This window comes from Cydia pomonella, unplaced genomic scaffold (assembly GCF_033807575.1).
Source record: "Cydia pomonella isolate Wapato2018A unplaced genomic scaffold, ilCydPomo1 PGA_scaffold_68, whole genome shotgun sequence".
NCBI lineage: Eukaryota > Metazoa > Arthropoda > Insecta > Lepidoptera > Tortricidae > Cydia > Cydia pomonella.
The window spans coordinates 5105-22013 of NW_026907901.1; the positions used below are offsets into that span (position 1 = coordinate 5105).

The 16909-nt window shown below is 38.7% G+C and overlaps 2 protein-coding genes across 2 annotated transcripts; both read left to right on the top strand.

Moving 5' to 3' along the window:
• Positions 1 to 802: 802 nt before the first annotated feature.
• On the top strand, positions 803 to 7350 carry LOC133534202 (uncharacterized). Its single transcript, XM_061873291.1, has 4 exons — positions 803 to 856; positions 1264 to 1454; positions 4821 to 6174; positions 7321 to 7350. The coding sequence occupies exons 1-4, from the start codon at positions 803 to 805 to the stop codon at positions 7348 to 7350; spliced, it is 1629 nt and encodes a 542-aa protein (XP_061729275.1).
• Positions 7351 to 12319: 4969 nt separating this feature from the next.
• LOC133534201 (uncharacterized) lies at positions 12320 to 16198 on the top strand. The gene has a single exon (XM_061873289.1). It carries the CDS (start codon positions 13185 to 13187, stop codon positions 16008 to 16010), a length of 2826 nt encoding a protein of 941 aa, XP_061729273.1. The 5' UTR covers positions 12320 to 13184; the 3' UTR covers positions 16011 to 16198.
• The last annotated feature ends 711 nt before the right edge of the window (positions 16199 to 16909 follow it).

Genomic DNA, 16909 nt, shown 5'->3' on the forward strand with positions numbered 1-16909 from the left:
GAGAACCGCGCCGTCCCCGCCCACAAGACCAACGGACACGGCCGACCACGAGATATGAAACGAGGGTCACGGACGCGCAGGAGTCGCCGACCAGCCATGTGCCGCATATTATTGTGGCCATGTCATCCTAGGGAGAACCAAGTAAGTACACAAGGTGTACAGTCGAGTTCATAAATATGTATAAATTTTTTTCACCTTAATCTATTGCAATAAGGGTGTAAAATGTATACCTACATATTTATGACTCGACTGTATACAAAAATATTGGGGATCCGTTCACAATTAAGGCGTTATTAGAGTGACAGAGAAAGACGCCCGCACATTTGCGCACTTCGGTGTTCGCGGTAGGCCCCTCGGTATTGTGTTCTGATTAGGAAAAAGTAAAAAAAATGTTTTTGTCGCCAAATTTTTATTTTTCTGGTTTCGTCTACTGTAATGGTTGAATTAAGACTTCGTATACCAAACTGAAATATAGTTTTCACTATGGGTCCTGAACTCAACTATAATATTCATAAGCAAACGTTGTAGTCAACTATAATGAATTTGGACAATCACTGTCGCCGCCGGTAGATATGGACGAAACAAACGATAGCTCAAATCATTATGTATTTTAAGTTCCCTATAGTAACAACTATTGCTTCATAGGTTAGAACGCGTATGTGGAACCCTTAAAAAGCAATATATCAATAGATACGAAGACCGCTTTTCGTTTTATGTTAGTCTCTACAGTCTACTGTGGCCAAAATCGAGAAAAAAAAACTGTTCAAAATTGAATTTAGTAAGGAGTAAGTACCAGGCCCTCATGAGTTACGTAGAAGGTGTCGCTCAACCCAGCCCGCCGGGCGGTGTATTAAAGGTATTTATAGGCTGCTCGCGTATTTTAGCTGTATGTTTGTTTTCCTATATAACAGTAAGTATTACGTTAGGTAATTTTAGTATTGTTTACAATAATCATATAATCAAGCTTTTTCAATCTATCGTTACACTCAGTTGGCTGAAAGCTTCGTCGGTTGACTGAAAGCTCTTCATTATATCCCGATTGTATAAAATACTATTTTTCCATGGGGTGTTTCAAGTCAGCCAACCTTCCATACAAAGGCCTACCCCGTAAAAAAAAACAATTTCGTTGACATATGATTTTTTTTTGCAGAATATTATCTTAAAAAGGTATTAAAAAAAATATAAATAAGTAAATCTTTTAATTTTGAATCTTAATCATGTCATTGAATTTATTTTTATGAAACACCTGTAACGTCTCCTCAGATTCTCGGCAGCGGTAACAACATCCGCGCCGAGCAAACCCCCCGTGTCAACGTGCCCCAATCAGTGGACGGCGAACGGCGGGAGACTGTCGGCGCGCGCCTCAACCTCGGCGCCGTGGTCGCGCTCGGCGCGTTCGGCGCGATCGTCTTCCTCGTAGCGATCATCACTACCATCGTCATATTGGTGCGGAGGTGAGTTTCAACGGAGTCGGCGTGAGTTGATTTCGAACTGTATGTTGTAGAGGTTGAATCACAGTTTGAATTGAGTGGCTCACCTGTAAAAGAAGCGCGAGCATGACCTGAATTCCGAAACCCGGAGCAAGTAACAATTATAATATTGTTTTATTATGAATTGCTTAAACGATCATATTATTCATGTGAAAGGCCTAGCGATGATCATGGTATTGAGATTCACTCTACCAGTATTTTTAATATAGAATTAGTATATATACATAATATAAAAAAAAAACTATTATGTAGAGCTTTGTGATTCAATCTCTACAGTGGTAAATAAGTGATAGAAAAAAACATAACTAGTCCCCCTGCCGCGTCTGTCTGTGTGTATGTATGTTTGCGATAAATTCGAAAACTATTGCACGGATTTTCATGCAGTTTTCACCAATCAATAGAGTGATGCATGAGGAAGGTTTAGGTTGTATAATTTGTTTGTGTAGCCAGTGCGAAGCCGGGGAATGTCCCTAGTTAAATATAGTAAATAAATGTATGTTATTCTAGTAGATATTTGTCAGTGTTGGAAAAAATATATACACACTTACGTTATAGCTACACACACAGAAAAACAAAAATTAAGTTGCTGGTATAATTACTTAATACTTGTTTCTGTAGATGTAGGTATGTACCAAAAATGTGAGCATGAGTTTCATCAATATTCGTAACTTTTGGTAGTAAATCGAATTCTGTGTGTGTACAGTCAGCATCAAAAGTAGCGGATGAAACAACGTGCCAAAAGTATCTGATATTCCGGATAACTTTTCCAAATATAGATAAATTGTTAAAATTTGCGCTCAAAAGTATATCTTTTACAGTCTTAGTTGTTCTATATTAAGGACGACACATTTTGTTAAGCTATTACAGAATGGTAGATACTTATGAAACGTTATTTGATCCGCTACTTTTGCTTATGCTGACTGTACGACCAAAGCGAAAGCAATAGCATAAAAATAGGCATAGGCAGCGTCACTACCAACCAACAAGGCTAGAATACCGTTTCGTGTTTAGATATTTTATCGGTTACGGTCGTGGTGAGTGGCAACGTGGCAAAGTGTTTTGTACCCACACTAAGTTGAACATAAAATATAATCAGTATTAGATTAGATCAATTTTATTTTTATTGAAAATTGCATGGTATTTTACAAATGTCACAATGTATCTAAACAGCGTGAATTCACAAAAAGATCGCCGTAATTGAAAAATATATAAATTAACACTATCTGATAATCATAAACAGCCGGGCAGTTAAGGTACGAGTATATCTAGTGATTAGGAATAAAGGAAATGCTTGGAACACATTTGAGGACTCCGTAAATTTGTTTGGACTAGTTACTTTATTTTATTTAACTTTATTGGGTAAATGGGAAATTAGCATATCGTGGCTTGGAATCTAGCACGAGATCCAAAACAACACAAACAGCATGTACACAGCATGCTTTACAAGTAAGCGCAAAATGTTACAAATGATTGAACACCATATCAACAAATAAAATAACTATATTAAACATTACACTATAACAGAGTTTACTTTACATTATTAAGATTTAACATCGCAAATGAGACAAACCCAAGTCAAAGCTGATGTCATCTGTCAGTGAGAGGAGAGAAGGATGTCGGCCAAGCATTTCTTAACCTAGCAATGTGGGGGTCAAAATCACCGGCAATGATCACCGGCTAGTAGGTCTTATATTGGCGACACATTCTTGTAATTGGATTATATATATTATTATATTAATATATTATAGAACATTATTACAAAACACAAACAGTTAGAAAATCTGGAAAGCAAGTGGAATGAAGATAAATAATGCAGCTCTAGTGCGCGGGCAAGTCAATGTTAATACCAAAACGCGGTGCTTATTTGTTTAACAAGCGGCCCGATGGGTATATTGTCGCTAGGCGATAGATCACCGGGCGAGTCAGGGGGCAATGACCGAGCCGGTTGCATTCACCGTGCCAAGGTCAAGCGCCAGCGCAGATTAGTTGGCCGACTAGAGGTACAGAGCATTAGCGCAAGCGCACGATGACGTATGCGAGTTACCGCCCGAATGTACTACGCCGGAACCGGTCTAGCGAGGGAACGAAGCATGATGATGAGGCGTTCTCGACCCAAGTCAACGGGCAATTAAGGTTGAGTTTCCGGTGCAAGCAAAATATAGGACATATCTAATAGGAATCATTTATTATCGGCAAAGAAACAGGTATGCGGAAACGGGGAGCGAAATAATGATAAACAAACATTTGCCGGGCACTCTGTTGAAAAATGGGGGGGACAAGGGGGGGGCACCATAGAACCGCAAAAAGTTGACGAGGAATGGCTAAAAGGTTCAAAGAAAAAAACTTAAGAACGAAATTTATTGGGTCTAAGGGTAATGCGGAACCTACCGTTAAGTCTAAAGTTTAAAGCGGCCTTGAGGATACAGATACCCTGTTGCTTTATATACAATGTGCATAAGGAAGTGTCGGAGAATGACATCAAGGAAATATATTCAACATAACAACTAAAGAAGTAGTTGTCCTTAGTAAAAAGTGAGACAAGGAGACAGGAGGGACTATAACTCTTATAAGCTGTTCGTCTCAAGTGCAAAATTAGACATATTTATGGATGAATCTTTGTGGCCGCAGGGTGTTTATTTCAGGCGCTTTATCGTCAGGGATAGGCAAGATAAGCGGTCGAGTCAAGACTATGAGAGTGGAAATTTGGATCTTTCGAAGCGAAATGAGTAGTAGCATAACCAGAATGATAAGTTTTAACTGTAAGTCTCTAAAGCGGTCGTTAGCAGGAGTAAGGGAGTTGTGTGAATTAGCTGATGTCCTATTACTACAAGAAACATGGCTGTTGGGGCACGACTTGCCATTGCTCGGCACGGTACACAACGACTTCGCTTACACTGGGACTACGGCGGTCGACTGCGGTGCCGGTTTACTAACTGGGCGTCCGCACGGTGGAGTAGCGGTACTATGGAGGAAAAAGGCGTTTAAGGACGTATCGGTTGTGAAGTGTAGTAGTGTTAGGCTAGCGGCCATTAAGATATCAATGGCAAATACTGAGGTTCTAATATTTAGTGTGTATATGCCAGTTAATTCCCCGGAAAATTTACCGTTATTCACTGAGTGTATAAGTGAAATTAGCGCTATCAGTCAGGACAATCCCGGTATTGCGGCAGTGTACATTTTAGGGGATTTTAATGCGCATCCCGATGAGCTTTTTTGCAATGAATTATTGCAGTTTTGTGAAACACAAAAGTGGCATTGTATAGATATTGAGCTTTTGGGCGCTGACTCTGATACGTATACTTTTACAAGTGAAGCCCACGGTTGTGACAGATGGTTGGATCACTGCATTGTCACAGAGGCAGCGAGAAAAACAGTGCGAAATGTCAAGGTTGACTACGACGTGTATTGGTCCGACCATTTGCCGCTTGTAATGGAGTGTGACCTGGATAAAGTTGAGATTGTTTGCGATAGCGTGACGTCACGGAATGAGGGCGTAGTTTGGGGTGAAAGAGAGGCAGCTCAAGTGGAGCTCTACCAAGCAATCTGCCACAGTAAGTTAAAATTGCTAGACTTTCCTGCTGAGTTGACGTCATGCGCAGATAGGCTATGTAGCGAATCTAATCATAAACTAGTATTAGATAATATGCATAGTTATATAGTGAATACGCTGACGGAGGCAGCAAAAAAGTCTAGCAAGAAAACGCAGGGAAAACACTGCAGTCAGAGACAGGTGGCCGGCTGGAACAGGTACGTGGCTCATGCTCACAGGGATGCCAGGGACAAATTTCAAATCTGGGTGTCTGCCAATAGGCCTAAAATGGGGCCCGTTTACCGGGACATGTGTGAAGCCAGGAAGCTTTTTAAATCCAAGCTGAAGTGGTGTCAGGACAGGCAAGAACAAATTAAGAGTGATATTCTTGCCTCGAACCGCACAGCTAAGGATTTTAAGGCTTTCTGGAAAAACACTAATAAATTTAACAAGAAACCAGGGGTCCCTGTGAGCGTGGGGGGAGAAAGCGACAGGAAGGCTATCGCGGACAATTTCAGCAGGTTGTTTGCCGTGAGTCCCTTGCTGAGTTCAAATGTGAGTGAGGTGGGTGATGCTGAGACTGTCATGGGTGAATGCTCCCTGAGATTTACAGCTAGTGAAGTTGACAAAATCATTAAAGACATGCAAAGGGGTAAATCACCGGGACATGACGGGCTCAGCATCGAGCACCTCAAGTACGCTGGGGTTCACTTGCCGCGAGTGCTGGCAATGTTCTTTACTCTGTGTATGAGGCACACCTATCTGCCCCAGCAACTTACTAGTTTAGTGGTAATTCCGTTGGTCAAAAACAAGACTGGTGATCTTTCGGACATGGGGAACTACAGACCTATCTCTCTGGCCACTGTACTAGCAAAAGTGCTTGACAGCTTGATTACCGTGCAACTTTGTAAACATATTAAAATTCACGACGCTCAATTCGGCTTCAGGCCAGGTCTGTCGACTGAAAGTGCAATTTTGTGCGTTAAGCAGGCTGTCAAGTACTACAAGGACAGGAACACCCCAATTTATGCGTGTTTTCTGGACTTGTCCAAAGCGTTTGACCTGGTTGTGTACGATATACTATGGGACAAGCTGCAAAAAACCAATCTTCCTAGGGAGTGCGTGGCTTTATTAAAATATTGGTACAACAGCCAGGTCAATCGCGTCAGATGGGCAGGGGTTGACTCAGATATGTATAGGCTGAATTGTGGTGTAAGGCAGGGGGGGCTGTCATCCCCCGTCCTATTTAGCCTATATGTGAATGAGCTGATCGAACGGCTCAGCAGGACACATGTCGGCTGTCATATAGGTGATATCTGTTATGTACTTCATCTTTGTTTTTATTTTTGTTAGGATGTACGAGCATTATTTGTAACTTCGATTTGGCAACTTAGAATTTCAGGTTTAGTTTAGTAATTATATGTATTTAGGTTATATGGTTTTCATACTATATTTAAGGAAACTGTAGGTCTATAAGTTTATTACCCTATATTGTAACAATTTATCAATATAAGAGACTGTTTGTTTCTAAATAAAGAAAAAAAAAAAAACGTAAAATGAATGAATACCATGTAAGCGCAAGAAAGAAATCGTGTACGGCGACTGTGGGGAATTCCCCGTTCGCACCGCGCCGTCGACCCGAATCTCTTTATGATCTATGGTTAAGTACAATACAAAATGGTTGCGTTCAATAATTAACCTGCACTTTGGTAGTGGATTCGAAGCCGGAAAGCCACCGTGGTATGGCTAACTGAAAAAGAGCTGGAATAGTCGTAAAAAGAAGCTAAGGAGCTAAACGGGTTTTTTTAGAGCTGATACATGATAAATAGAGCCAAATCTAGCTCTAAAAGAGCTGAATTGGCAACACTGGCAACAGTGCTGCCACTGTTGCCAGCCAAAACTGTCACAGTTGTCATAACCTGAGAAACCTGAGAAAACTTCAAAATTCACAAGCTTGAAATAAAAAAAAATGTGTTTTTTTTTTGAGAGAAAAACATAAATAAAGATTGTAAATGTAAATACACAAAAGCTTATTTGGTAAACACATGATGTAGAGTATTATTAGTATTTAAACTATATGTTCTGTTTATTTTGTATTATTTTAATATTAAACTTAGACATTTTTACTAATTATTATAAGCTTAATGACTGCAAATTATATATATTGTTATTTATAGCGTAGCGGTCACCATGTTACATTTGAAACGTAATGTATTCTTTGATTTAAAATCAAATAAAGCACGGTTTTTGAGTTGCCTGTTACATTTATAGTCTGTGCTAATTATTTTTTTACGACCACAGACTGATGAAAAGAGTACGAAAATGAGATAATAATAACAGCCATGAAGCATAGGAAATAGAAAACAAACGGTGTTTGATGTTTTTTTTTTTACGGCATCCCCATTTTTTTAAGGCCGCGAGCAACGCAAGCTTTGATAGACATCATTATAAATAATATTTTTAAGTTTAGTTTATTGTGTTATACCGGTAAGTTTTACAATAATTTGGTTGTTTTTCATATTCAAACTTAAATAAGGTAATTAATTAATTGTGGTGTGAGCTTTTACTTTGTTTTTCGGCACGTGTCGTTAAGCCTTTCGGTTTTCGCTGAATTTGTGAAATGAAGGATCATGTTCTGTGAAAATACTAAATAAAGTGTGTGTTCACAAGAAAACACGCTTGGATTTATCATTACCGGCTGATTACCGTTGAAAACTCACTTGTTTACGGTTATTTTAATGTTTTATTTTTGACCGTTATGTTCCCATTGTCTGACAGGCCGTTATTGAATTCTATGAAGTTCGTTTGCGTCTCAAACTTTTTTTTTATAAAAAAAAATATATTTATTTGAGTACTATTGCATTACGCGAATTGTTGGTAGACTTAGGTTAAGCAGGCTGTCAAGTACTACAAGGACAGGAACACCCCAATTTATGCGTGTTTTCTGGACTTGTCCAAAGCGTTTGACCTGGTTGTGTACGATATACTATGGGACAAGCTGCAAAAAACCAATCTTCCTAGGGAGTGCGTGGCTTTATTAAAATATTGGTACAACAGCCAGGTCAATCGCGTCAGATGGGCAGGGGTTGACTCAGATATGTATAGGCTGAATTGTGGTGTAAGGCAGGGGGGGCTGTCATCCCCCGTCCTATTTAGCCTATATGTGAATGAGCTGATCGAACGGCTCAGCAGGACACATGTCGGCTGTCATATAGGTGATATCTGTTATGTACTTCATCTTTGTTTTTATTTTTGTTAGGATGTACGAGCATTATTTGTAACTTCGATTTGGCAACTTAGAATTTCAGGTTTAGTTTAGTAATTATATGTATTTAGGTTATATGGTTTTCATACTATATTTAAGGAAACTGTAGGTCTATAAGTTTATTACCCTATATTGTAACAATTTATCAATATAAGAGACTGTTTGTTTCTAAATAAAGAAAAAAAAAAAATACGTAAAATGAATGAATACCATGTAAGCGCAAGAAAGAAATCGTGTACGGCGACTGTGGGGAATTCCCCGTTCGCACCGCGCCGTCGACCCGAATCTCTTTATGATCTATGGTTAAGTACAATACAAAATGGTTGCGTTCAATAATTAACCTGCACTTTGGTAGTGGATTCGAAGCCGGAAAGCCACCGTGGTATGGCTAACTGAAAAAGAGCTGGAATAGTCGTAAAAAGAAGCTAAGGAGCTAAACGGGTTTTTTTAGAGCTGATACATGATAAATAGAGCCAAATCTAGCTCTAAAAGAGCTGAATTGGCAACACTGGCAACAGTGCTGCCACTGTTGCCAGCCAAAACTGTCACAGTTGTCATAACCTGAGAAACCTGAGAAAACTTCAAAATTCACAAGCTTGAAATAAAAAAAAATGTGTTTTTTTTTTGAGAGAAAAACATAAATAAAGATTGTAAATGTAAATACACAAAAGCTTATTTGGTAAACACATGATGTAGAGTATTATTAGTATTTAAACTATATGTTCTGTTTATTTTGTATTATTTTAATATTAAACTTAGACATTTTTACTAATTATTATAAGCTTAATGACTGCAAATTATATATATTGTTATTTATAGCGTAGCGGTCACCATGTTACATTTGAAACGTAATGTATTCTTTGATTTAAAATCAAATAAAGCACGGTTTTTGAGTTGCCTGTTACATTTATAGTCTGTGCTAATTATTTTTTTACGACCACAGACTGATGAAAAGAGTACGAAAATGAGATAATAATAACAGCCATGAAGCATAGGAAATAGAAAACAAACGGTGTTTGATGTTTTTTTTTTTACGGCATCCCCATTTTTTTAAGGCCGCGAGCAACGCAAGCTTTGATAGACATCATTATAAATAATATTTTTAAGTTTAGTTTATTGTGTTATACCGGTAAGTTTTACAATAATTTGGTTGTTTTTCATATTCAAACTTAAATAAGGTAATTAATTAATTGTGGTGTGAGCTTTTACTTTGTTTTTCGGCACGTGTCGTTAAGCCTTTCGGTTTTCGCTGAATTTGTGAAATGAAGGATCATGTTCTGTGAAAATACTAAATAAAGTGTGTGTTCACAAGAAAACACGCTTGGATTTATCATTACCGGCTGATTACCGTTGAAAACTCACTTGTTTACGGTTATTTTAATGTTTTATTTTTGACCGTTATGTTCCCATTGTCTGACAGGCCGTTATTGAATTCTATGAAGTTCGTTTGCGTCTCAAACTTTTTTTTTATAAAAAAAATATATTTATTTGAGTACTATTGCATTACGCGAATTGTTGGTAGACTGCAATGTAATCTAGTTTAGTCGTTTACTCATTATTGTTATGACATATGGTGGCAGCACTGTCGCGTTTTCTTACTGTGTGTATCTATGGTGGCGGGTTAAGTTAACTGCAGTGAATATAAAGTAAAATACATTTATATTTGTGAAAAGAATCACTTGTTTTACTTAATTTCCAAGAGGTTATGGGCCCAGGCACATAATCCTATAAAATAAAGTAAAACATTTGAGTAGGACACTGTTAAGTCGAAGAAAACTACTGTCGGCACTGGCGCGGCACGTTGCGCGCATTTTGAGGTTAAGTCGACTGGGAGGAAAAATACTTGCAACGCAAGGACGGGACGACGAAACACCATGGAAGAAACTAAATTGTCCGGAAATCACATTAAATTGGAAGGAGCCTCGAATTGGAATGTGTGGAAATTCCAATCCATGATTTTGTTGCGGAGCCATGACCTTCTAGAAGTGGTACTGGGAACAAAGGTGAAGCCAGAAGTTGCAACTGAAATACCAAAATGGGAAAAGCTAGACGCGATGTATATTACATTGCAGTCTATAAACAATTCGCGTAATGCAATAGTACTCAAATAAATATATTTTTTTTTATAAAAAAAAAGTTTGAGACGCAAACGAACTTCATAGAATTCAATAACGGCCTGTCAGACAATGGGAACATAACGGTCAAAAATAAAACATTAAAATAACCGTAAACAAGTGAGTTTTCAACGGTAATCAGCCGGTAATGATAAATCCAAGCGTGTTTTCTTGTGAACACACACTTTATTTAGTATTTTCACAGAACATGATCCTTCATTTCACAAATTCAGCGAAAACCGAAAGGCTTAACGACACGTGCCGAAAAACAAAGTAAAAGCTCACACCACAATTAATTAATTACCTTATTTAAGTTTGAATATGAAAAACAACCAAATTATTGTAAAACTTACCGGTATAACACAATAAACTAAACTTAAAAATATTATTTATAATGATGTCTATCAAAGCTTGCGTTGCTCGCGGCCTTAAAAAAATGGGGATGCCGTAAAAAAAAAAACATCAAACACCGTTTGTTTTCTATTTCCTATGCTTCATGGCTGTTATTATTATCTCATTTTCGTACTCTTTTCATCAGTCTGTGGTCGTAAAAAAATAATTAGCACAGACTATAAATGTAACAGGCAACTCAAAAACCGTGCTTTATTTGATTTTAAATCAAAGAATACATTACGTTTCAAATGTAACATGGTGACCGCTACGCTATAAATAACAATATATATAATTTGCAGTCATTAAGCTTATAATAATTAGTAAAAATGTCTAAGTTTAATATTAAAATAATACAAAATAAACAGAACATATAGTTTAAATACTAATAATACTCTACATCATGTGTTTACCAAATAAGCTTTTGTGTATTTACATTTACAATCTTTATTTATGTTTTTCTCTCAAAAAAAAAACACATTTTTTTTTATTTCAAGCTTGTGAATTTTGAAGTTTTCTCAGGTTTCTCAGGTTATGACAACTGTGACAGTTTTGGCTGGCAACAGTGGCAGCACTGTTGCCAGTGTTGCCAATTCAGCTCTTTTAGAGCTAGATTTGGCTCTATTTATCATGTATCAGCTCTAAAAAAACCCGTTTAGCTCCTTAGCTTCTTTTTACGACTATTCCAGCTCTTTTTCAGTTAGCCATACCACGGTGGCTTTCCGGCTTCGAATCCACTACCAAAGTGCAGGTTAATTATTGAACGCAACCATTTTGTATTGTACTTAACCATAGATCATAAAGAGATTCGGGTCGACGGCGCGGTGCGAACGGGGAATTCCCCACAGTCGCCGTACACGATTTCTTCCTTGCGCTTACATGGTATTCATTCATTTTACGTATTTTTTTTTTTTTTCTTTATTTAGAAACAAACAGTCTCTTATATTGATAAATTGTTACAATATAGGGTAATAAACTTATAGACCTACAGTTTCCTTAAATATAGTATGAAAACCATATAACCTAAATACATATAATTACTAAACTAAACCTGAAATTCTAAGTTGCCAAATCGAAGTTACAAATAATGCTCGTACATCCTAACAAAAATAAAAACAAAGATGAAGTACATTGCAATAACACTAATAACAAACAATAATTGCAATTAAATTAAAGTTAACTATCTAATTTAAGTCCATTAATACATTTCAATGTAAGTTGTTTGAAACTACCGAACTTTTCACTGAAAATATCTACATTTTGAAACTTATCATCATATATCCTGCATGCTCTTCTAATGAAACCGTTTCTCGCATATGCGGTTCGACTACGAGGAATATAAAAGAGGTTCTTCTTTCTACATGCTCGCTCACAACGACGGGGTACTCTAAATGAAACAGATTTTAATAACTCAGGGGCGTCGATGATGTTGTTAATGACTTTATAGAGAAGTATAATATCAGTGCGTTCGCGACGCAAGCTCAGGGGTAAAATATTATGTCTTTTCATAGCATTTCATAGCATTTCATATTATGTGACAAGTGATCAGTTTGAAGAGTTAGTGAGTCAATTTAAAAACAACAAACTGTATACGACACCAGTGGCTATGTCGGCTTCGCCATGTTTTAGGAACGTAAATACAATAAGAGGCGCTTGTCTCGACAGCGGTCCTATAGGCCTTCTACACCTGGATGAGACAGTTGTAGAAGCTAGCAGTGAAAACATAAAATCATCATCATTTTTATACCAGAGCAACGATTGCGAGCAAAAAACGTGTGCAAAATCAAACACACAAAGCCCGGTGGCAGGTAGCGATAAGATAGATGCAACTAGTATACAGGTTGCGGGGCGCGAAACCGGTTCATCGAGTTCGACGACCGCTCATAAGTTGAGCGACCGAGATTGTGATAACGTTATGAATTCAAGTAAACAAATAAACACTTGCAATATAACTATAGCCGAGGTGGTGAAAACGAAACCGATAATGCCTTCAAGTCCGCCTTCTATGCCTAAGAGTGATGATACTTGGCATATTGTTGGCAAAAAGAAAAATATAAGGAAAAATAGATCTAAACCACAATTTAGGCCTAAGATAGGATCGGGAAGCGATTTGGATTGCAAGTTTAAAGCAGCGGAGCCGAAAGTCCCGATATTCATAACAAAAGTACATAAGGACACCAAAGAGTCGGACATTTGTGAGCATATTTATTCGAAAACTAAGGAAAGAGTGCTTTTAGAAAAACTCGACATAAAGAGAAAGGATGATCACAATGCTTATAAATTCTTTGTAAGTAAAGAAATGTTGCCGCGGTTTCTGGATACGGAAATATGGCCTAAGGGCATTGTTTTCAAGCGGTTTGCTCACTATAAGCAGCGTATTTCAAATAACGCTGTCAATGGCATTAATGATCGTGTTGTTAATGAATAGAGAGGACACATGTAAAGTAGTCAGTTTTAATTGCAAAAACGTTAAGCGTTCCGTTGATAGCATACGTGAATTATGCCGTTCCTGTCACATAATTGCCCTACAGGAGACATGGTTGCTGCCGGATGAACTTTCTTTCCTAGATGGTATCGATGCCAATTTTAAGGGTATGGGGACTTCTGCCGTTGACACTTCGTCTGGAATGTTGCGAGGTAGGCCGTACGGCGGTGTTGCGCTTCTTTGGAAAAAGGGAGCTTTTCAACAGGTGTCAGTAATCAAAAGTGATAATCCAAGAATCTGTGCCATTAAAATTTTTTCGAATAATAGGTCCTTTCTAGTGATTAGTGTGTACATGCCCACGGATAAATCGGAAAACTTACCGGAATTTACGGACTGCCTCGCGACGGTAAGTGCAATAATTACGAGTGAGAACATTGAATCGATCTATATACTCGGGGATTTTAATGCACATCCGGGTGAGCCCTTTTACTCCGAATTGGTGTCGTTTTGCGACGAGGTGAAATGGGTATGCGCGGACGTTGAGAGGCTGGGCGTACAGTCGGGATCGTATACGTTCGTCAGTGAGGCTCACGGTTCACGGCGTTGGCTGGATCATTGTTTGGTATCTAATGCCACGTTAGATACTATTACGAATGTTTATGTTAAGCTTGATGTGATGTGGTCCGATCATTACCCGCTCATAATTGAATGCAATTTTACAGTACTGAACATAAAGTCTTGTTATAAAAATGTATTAAATAAGGTAATCTGGGGAAACAGAAATGCGAAACAGATAGAAATGTATAAGAATGAATGTCACGAGCGCTTAGGTTCTATAGACTTACCGGGTCATTTATGTGAATGTTATATGTCGCATAAAGTATGTTGTATAGCTGAGCATAAAACTGTTATTGACAAACTTTATAAGGATGTAATAGAAGCCCTCAAATGTTCGGCTATCATTAGCAACTCTACGCAGGCACGTAGAAAAAACAAAATAGTCGCAGGCTGGAATAGGTACGTCAGCAAAGCTCACGGGGAGGCCAGGCGTAGTTATCAAGCATGGGTGTGGTATAATCGGCCTATTTCGGGTCCAGTATATGATGCAATGATTGAGAGCAGAAGGGTATTTAAATCGCGCCTAAAATGGTGTCAGAAGAACGAGGAGCAAATTAAATTTGATAAAATGGCATCATTACATTCCAATAAAGATTTTAAGCAGTTTTGGAAATGTACAAATAGCATGAGTACTAAACCTGGTCTTCCCGCGAGTATCGATGGCGTCAGTGATCCCAAACAAATAGCAGACTTATTTAAACAACTGTTTTTAGTTAAATCACCGTTGGGACCGTCACGTTCGGAGGTCGAGGCTGAGACCATGAGTGAGCCTATTATAATAGGGACAAAAGTAACCGCTCAAGACGTAGCTAGGGTTATAAAGAGCATGTCTAGAGGCAAATCCCCAGGTCATGATGGACTCAGCCTCGAACACCTACAACATGCTGGCTCGCATTTACCTCGTGTTCTTGCTTTGCTATTTACGTTATGCTTGGGACACTCTTATTTACCGGCTGAGCTTATGAAAACAATAGTTGTGCCGATTGTGAAAAACAAGACTGGAAACACATCGGACAAAACTAACTACAGACCAATTTCGCTTGCCACTATTGTAGCGAAAGTGCTGGACAGTCTGCTTAACACACAGTTAGATAAGTACGTACAGCTGCACGATAACCAGTTCGGTTTTAGGGCCGGATTATCAACGGAAAGTGCGATACTGTGTCTAAAGCAGACTGTCAAGTACTACACCGCCCGAGACACGCCAGTGTATGCGTGTTTTCTAGATCTGTCGAGGGCTTTTGACCTAGTCAGCTACGATATACTCTGGGACAAATTGGTGGATATGAGGGTCCCTCGGGAGCTCATATCCATTTTTAAATTCTGGTATAGAGGGCAGGTCAACAGTGTTCGATGGGCGGGGGCGCTGTCGGAATCGTATAGGTTGGAATGCGGGGTGAGGCAGGGCGGGTTAACCTCACCGAAGCTTTTCAACTTATACGTGAACGCACTAATTGACGAGCTCAGTAGTACGCATATCGGATGTCACGTGGAAGGCATTAACGTAAACAATATTAGCTACGCGGATGATATGGTGCTGCTGAGCGCGTCGCCATGTGGTCTCTCTAAACTCATAGCGGTCTGTGAGAGGTATGCTATTACGCATGGGCTCAAGTACAATGCCGCGAAAAGTGAGTTAATGGTGTTTGGAGTCAGAGGGAAGTGTTTGCCGACAGTACCAGCCTTAAAGTTGAATGGGAATCCCCTGAAGCTGGTCAATCAGTTTAAATACTTGGGGCATATCATCACCTCTGACTTCAAGGACGGTGCCGACGTCGAAAGGGAGCGAAGGGCGCTGGCTGTTCGAGCAAACATGATTGCCCGCAGGTTTGCTCGTAGCTCAACTGCCGTAAAGGTAACATTATTCCGAGCATTTTGTACCTCATTTTATACGAGTAGCCTGTGGGTTAACTACACGCAGAAACAGTACAGCGCGTTGCGAGTGCAATACAACAATGCTTTTAGGGTGCTGATGGGGTTGCCTCGCTACTGCAGCGCATCGTTAATGTTTGCGGAGGCGCGCGTGGACAGCTTCTCTGCCATCATGCGCAAACGCGCCGCCTCGCTGATCAGCAGGGTGAGGGCCAGCACCAACAGCATCCTAGCAATGTTTGCAAGCAGGTTGGATGGTGCGTATCTGAACCACTGCAGTGCGCTCCATGTATTCGACAATATGTAATAATAATATTGTATACTAACACTAGACGTAAGATAAGTAGGTACTAACATGGTTATTTAATTTTAATGTAATCGGAATATTGTTAAATTTTATTAATTAACTTATTTATTTATTTAATTTATTGTAATGTATTATGTTTGTTTGTTTGTTGTGTGATCCCAGATGGTCGAAATAAATGATAATTTAATTTAATTTTAATTTATAGCGGTAGTGTAATCTATGTATTTATTTCCAGTGCGATATTCAATTGCTCTTACAAACTTCTTTTGCACTCTCTCTATTCTATCGCCATGAATTTTATATAGCGGGTTCCACACTGAACTAGCAAATTCTAATCGACTACAGACATAACTATTAAATAATATCTTATACGTCGAAGGTCTCCTGAAATCTTTACCTACGCGCAATATGAATCCCAACTGCTTAAAAGATTTATTTAAGATATTATCAATGTGGGGTACAAAGGTAAGCTTTTGAGTCCATGATTACGCCGAGGTCACGGATCTGGTTCACACGTATGTGAAAAGTTTATGTCATTTGAGAGATTGGTGCTTGTTTTGTTCTAAAGTTAAGTTTGTTTGTTAAGAAAGTGACTGAAGTGAAGGCTATTGTGAAATTATGTCCTGTAGTAAACCATACACCCAGAAATTCCGCCAGGAATGGCTCTCTGAGCCTGATTTTCAGGGCTGGTTAAAAGAAGTCAGCAATAATAATACGAAAGCCTTCTGCAGTTATTGTCGATGCGAAATAAACGCCAAAAAAATGACTTCATTAATCACATAAAGCGCAAAAAACACTTGAAAGCTGCGGAGCCCTTTTCTTCGAGACAACAAAAATTGACCTTTCAGGCAAAGCCAAAGTTCGACGAATTGAAGAGCTCATCTGAGGCTTCTCTGTCA

What these genes read in the sequence shown, in the direction of transcription:
- LOC133534202 (XM_061873291.1), top strand. Translation starts at nt 803, where the DNA reads ATGAGTTACGTAGAAGGTGTCGCTCAACCCAGCCCGCCGGGCGGTGTA. An exon ending in CGCCGGGCGGTGTATTAAAG is followed by an intron (nt 857 to 1,263) that starts GTATTTATAGGC and finishes ACGTCTCCTCAG; the next exon opens with ATTCTCGGCAGCGGTAACAA. An exon ending in AATATTGGTACAACAGCCAG is followed by an intron (nt 6,175 to 7,320) that starts GTCAATCGCGTC and finishes TTACGACCACAG; the next exon opens with ACTGATGAAAAGAGTACGAA.
- LOC133534201 (XM_061873289.1), top strand. Translation starts at nt 13,185, where the DNA reads ATGGCATTAATGATCGTGTTGTTAATGAATAGAGAGGACACATGTAAA.